At 38.4% G+C, this 5,392-nt stretch overlaps 1 protein-coding gene across 2 annotated transcripts in view; it reads right to left on the reverse strand.

Annotated features, from left to right (window-relative positions):
- LOC116686676 (condensin complex subunit 2) overlaps positions 1-4,664 on the reverse strand; it is an 18,184-nt gene extending 13,520 nt beyond the window's left edge. Inside the window, exons 1-6 of one of the 2 annotated variants that reach the window (XM_032511715.1) lie at positions 4,529-4,664; positions 2,536-2,755; positions 2,239-2,329; positions 1,927-2,019; positions 509-626; positions 176-327 (exon numbers count right to left, since the gene is read on the reverse strand). In XM_032511715.1, coding sequence (XP_032367606.1) covers positions 176-327; positions 509-626; positions 1,927-2,019; positions 2,239-2,329; positions 2,536-2,750 — 669 coding nt within the window. In that variant the 5' untranslated portion in view covers positions 2,751-2,755; positions 4,529-4,664. Of the gene's footprint in view, positions 1-175; positions 328-508; positions 627-1,926; positions 2,020-2,238; positions 2,330-2,535; positions 2,756-4,528 lie in introns of those variants that run through there. The other variant, XM_032511716.1, reaches the window with a different exon arrangement.
- Positions 4,665-5,392: the final 728 nt, after the last annotated feature.

A 5,392-nucleotide genomic window follows, 5' to 3' on the forward strand; every position in this document is an offset into this window, starting at 1 on the left:
ACGACGACATTTAGACTTCAGAGTAAAATGTCCAACATGTATGTTAATGGCCATCAATATTACCTAATTACCCTGCTAATTGCATTCTGCCCACAGCACAACTATCTTTCTTTTAGAATTGGTATGGGTGTCATCTGAACTAATACTGTCCTGTAAAGATAACACTATACAGTACCTCACACTTCCTTTCAGACTCTGCACTATTGATGTTGCTCAGGTTCTGCTCCACTGTCTTCTTAGGAGGTCTCTTTTTCTTTGGCTGCTTGGCAGTCCCATCCCCTGCTGCACCCCCTTCATTTTCCCCGTCTTCCTCCGTCAGTCCATGGCCTGTAGATGCACAAAAAAAATTGAGAAATAAAAACAAAAAATCAGAAAATTTCAAATTATGTAACAATGTGAGTAGACAAAGATTTACATTCTGTAGGACAAAGCCTTAAAGAAAAAGGCACCCATTCCAGTGCATTCTAATGAAAATCCAACAACACACGTGAAAGTAAAAGGAGCTTACCTTCTCCAGGTTTGGTCTCGGCCCCCAGGCCACCCAGCACCCTGTAGGCATCAGCATGAACAGCATCCACCCTCACAGCATAGATCTTGGTACTGGCATCCAAAGTGCCAGCTGCCACCTTACGGAGGACAGACACACAGTTCAATTTTATTTAAAATAGCCCAATATCACAAATTTGATTAAAGGAGAAATGCAAACATCATACACACTTATATACTCATACACATGTATGCCTGTCGCGATGGTCAATATGTCATTTAATCGCAGAATAAAATGAGCTCGATAATTTTTCGGGCCGCTTGCTTGTTTGTTTTCCTTCTCTCTCTCTACTAAAGACACAGTGGGGACATGACCACTCTCTGTTCCTTAGTGTAACGAGGAGTGAACCCTCTTGTCAGTCGCATATGTCTTTGTGTGGGGAGGCGGGGCTCCTGGCAGAGAGAGAGAGAGAGATGCAGAGGAGATGCAAGGCGCCGTCATAAAAAAAAAAAGAGTATATGAGCGATATCCCTGGCGTCCTGTTTTCTTCTTCTCATTCCAAACCACACAGTTGACAACCTGCCGGTGGAGCAGAAGAAAGTAGCTGCACCTTCGCCAAAATTAAAGCAGAAAACAGAACTATTTTGGAACAAACATTAACTCGCCATGTGGCAGACAGCCACATATTTAAAATGTCTTCCAGTTCCAGTGTTAAATATTCTCTAGAAATAATAGTTTTTTGATCTTTGAAAAGGTGTACGTTCATTATTATGCCATTATCATTATATTAGACGAAAATGACAAGATCATTGTTTATTGCAATCCTTTCTGGGACAATTTAAAACATATCTAATAAAAATGTAATAAATACAACAGTCCTGTCAGACTTGACTGGGTCTGCAGCTTTCATTAGGTCAAGTCAGTATGCTGCAGACATTATCAGAACAAACACTGTGTCAGACAGTTTAATTAAAGAATTGAATGCGCTATATTACTGAATCTAAGACCTTTGAAGGAGGAACTGAAGCACTATGTGAAACCAACCGATATATATTTGAAAATGTGATTTGAAATTTTAAATGAATGCCCATATTGCTTGAAATGAAAACGTCTGGTGAAAAAAAGTCGCATTTTAGTTTAGGAAAAATAAATTGATAACAGCTTCAGAATTTCAATGTCAATACATTTATAAAATTTCTATAAAAAGTTTCTTTAAAGGAATTCACCTAACTGATTTAAAGAAAAGAAAAATACAAGATACACCTTTGACAACTTTTTTGCAGGGATGACTACAAAAAGGTTTTCAAGGTTAAACTGGGGACAATAAAAGTATGATTTGGTCCCACTTCTTTAAGTTAGTCAAAAGTTCAAAGACTTCTGGTGAACCAAGGAGGAGTTATCAAAGGCGCATAAAGTAGATGAAAAAAGAAAATTCAAACCTTGAAGTTTGTGAGCTCAGAATCTTTCTGTTTGAGAATGTCAGCCATGTAATCAATCAGATGTAGACCAAAGGCATTTTTGGTCGTGATTTTCTGCGAAAAAAAGAAATGCATTTTTGATTCCTTCCTTTCAAGTCTTAATACTATCTATTTCAAAAGTAACATGTCTTAAACACATAGAAAATGCAACGGTCAAGTAGAAAAAAAACATAACATCTCCGATGTAATTAGTGTAACACTTCAAAAGGCACACCGTGTGAGACACTGATTGATTTCTCAGCAATCCAGACACACACGCGCACACATACTCACATTCTCAGTGGAGAGTTTTATGCAAGTAGAGTAATGCTCTGTGATCTGTGCATTTGACAGTTTGGGCACAGCAGCAGGAGTCCCCACAGCACTGAATACAAAAATGAGATTATCTTTAGGCACTTAAGATACATATAAGAAATGCAAACAGAAAGTGGCTGTGAAGTTTAATGCTAGTTGAAATGGTTTTGGAAATCACATTCGCTCAAAAACGTTTACATGTCACACCATCACCAAAGTCATGCTAAAAACACAGTCAAAGGCATGGTTTGCCAAACCTTGAGCTGTACAGCTTACCTATGAGAAGCAGAGTCAGTAATGGAGGAGTCATTGGCAGACTGGAGATCAATGACCCTGGACCTCCGGCGCTGACGTCGTTCCTGTACATCGTCATTGAAGGCTGCCTGCAGCGGGGTGCTGCAGGTTAGAGGGGACGACACACCCTTGTTCTTCAAGGAGGACGCCGTCCAGCCTGGAAGTATCCGGGAGACTGGTGTGGAGGCTGCACTCATCTTAGCTAGAGACAGACAAAACACACAACCAGGGTTCAAAATGAACTTTTATCATCCACCAGCCAAATGGCTTGTGAATGTTCAAAATTTTACTAGCCACTTAAAAGGTCCCATGACATGGTGCTCTTTGAATGCTTTTTGTGGTCCCCTAATACCATATCTGAAGTCTCTTTCCCAAAATTCAGCCTTCAGTCTTATGACCTCATAAGGGGCGAGATTCGATTCATCCATTTTCTCAAAAGGAAGAACAGGATACCCAGGGTTCGGTTTACACCGATCACCATTCCTAGCCACTGGGGGACCATAGGCAGGCTGGGGGAACACATATCAATGTTAAAAAACCTCAAAGTGAAATTGTCATGGCATGGGACCTTTAATAGATTACAAGGCTGCACAATTAATCACGTTATCAAAATCACAACATGGACTAGTGCAATATCCAAATCGCTGGGGGGGGGTGCAATGTTTGTTAAAGGCAAAATATGCGTCAAACCGTTCTGAATGAAGTATTGTGGCGCTGCAGAGACGCCCCGGCCTACACACTACATCTTTGTTTGGTACAGATCCTCGCAAAAACAACTAATATAAATCATTTAAATTTATAAGATTTAATAGTAGTCAATGCAAATGAGAACAATGACACAAACAATATTGTAAATCATATCGCAGTTGCAACATCAATCAAAATAATCGCAATTAGATGTTTTCCTCATATCATGCAGACCTAATAGATTACCATTATTTTTTTTTGGGGGCTGGTGAGTGAAGCATATCTACCAACCCCTTCCATATTTTACAAGCATTTGGCTGGTAAATGGAGCTAATTCTCAACTCTGCACACAATCAGAGGCTACATGTTGAACAAGGTCCAAGTTTCACCTTCAAACACAAACTAGCTTGGATGTTAAAGGATAACAATGACTGTATTCTGTATGGGTGTATTAAATGGCTTGCAGTGTCAGAGCATACCAGTCTTAGAAAATTGGAAACAGTACATGTTTTTTTTTTTAGCTTATATTGTACTGTTGAATTTTAAAGCCAAGTTTGTCACCCTTCACAATGAGCTGACATCCAGTAGTAGGCCATATGTAAACATAAGGGTTCGAGTGAAAAATGCAAAGAGTCATGACTGTAAGATGAAAACAAAATAAATGTGCATTCATGCCCCAGGATCAACTTAGCACGTCACATGTTACCATGTTTGCTGGAAAGGTGAACATTTAGTTAATACGCCTTGGAAAAGATAAGAAGAGGTTTTCCACGTTTTCAACATTTTCAGGCACTACATATCACACAGGTAACGGTAACGTAATACATCTCTTCACAACAATTTTTGCCCCATCCACTCACATAATACGATGCATTCCTGAAATACATTGTGTAAAGAAAGTGCTGCTTTGTGGGTTATATCTATGTAGACCCCGTCCTTTCTGAATTAAATTAACTTTAGCTAGAACGACACGCACACATAAACAAAGGACTCCAACGGTTTTATAACGTCAACTTAAAAAGTGTTTAAGTCTTCGCTAATAGAAATTTTGAAAGCAAAATGTTATATTAACACAGCATATTTCCTTACCTGTCTAATTAGATGTTTAACCCCAACCAAACAACCACAAAAAAACAACGTTGCCCTAGCTCAATTAGCCAGCTAGCTGATGACGCTAACATTACATGCTAGTGTGAACGGGTTCTTGCTAACTTTGATAGCTAACGTTAAATGGCTCCGTGACAAGCAAGAACCTCAACAAGAAACTTACTTGGTTCATCCAACTTACCTCAATTTGTCTAAAATCCGATGTGGCTTTATTGCGTCTCGTTATAATTTGTTATACGACATACAGACAACAGAGCAAGTTGTAGTTTTTCTTCCTGTACAGCGTTTGAATTTTTGCGCCGAACGGTTTACGTAACGACACTACACGTAATGACGTCAAACCACGCCCACTCCGAGGTTTTTGACTCACAAGCATAGACCATAGGATACAGTGACGGGAAAAATTACAATATAGTCAAGTCTCAAAATCTTACTAAACTGATACAATTTAAAATCGCCGTTGTGTGTTGTTATATATTTTTTTTTCTTCTTCTATAGTGAAATTTTAAGACTAAAAAAGTTTAATTTCATCAATTAATTGGTTTATTATTATTATTAATATTATAATTAGCCTATTATTGCTATTATTATTTGTGGTAGTAGTAGTAGTAGTAGTTGTAGTAGTAGTATATATTATGATACCATAATGACATCATAAATAAGCATTGCAGAATCAGAAAAGTTTTTTTTGCCACAATAAGTTAATGACCAATTTGCTTTGGTGATTGGTGCATATAAACACACATTGAACATTACTATCAAATAAACAATAAATAAAGAAACAAATATATACTAATAGCTGTTTTGAATGGGTGGTTGAGAGAGACCTGCTAAAATGAATCCTAAAGACAACACTGTAATGCCTTTGCCGGTCCGGTTTTTCTCACAAAGTCACAAACTGATTTGCGGCAGGTAGACGGCACTACAGTAACTCATTGTGACAGGTCACTGATTTTGGCATAACACCGGAAAAGCCTGTGTTAATGAGTATGCATGCAGGTAAAAGGTGGCAGGATATTGCTTTGTATAGGCCTAATTGTCTTTA

Source organism: Etheostoma spectabile, unplaced genomic scaffold (assembly GCF_008692095.1).
Source record: "Etheostoma spectabile isolate EspeVRDwgs_2016 unplaced genomic scaffold, UIUC_Espe_1.0 scaffold433, whole genome shotgun sequence".
In the NCBI taxonomy this organism is placed as follows: Eukaryota; Metazoa; Chordata; class Actinopteri; order Perciformes; family Percidae; genus Etheostoma; species Etheostoma spectabile.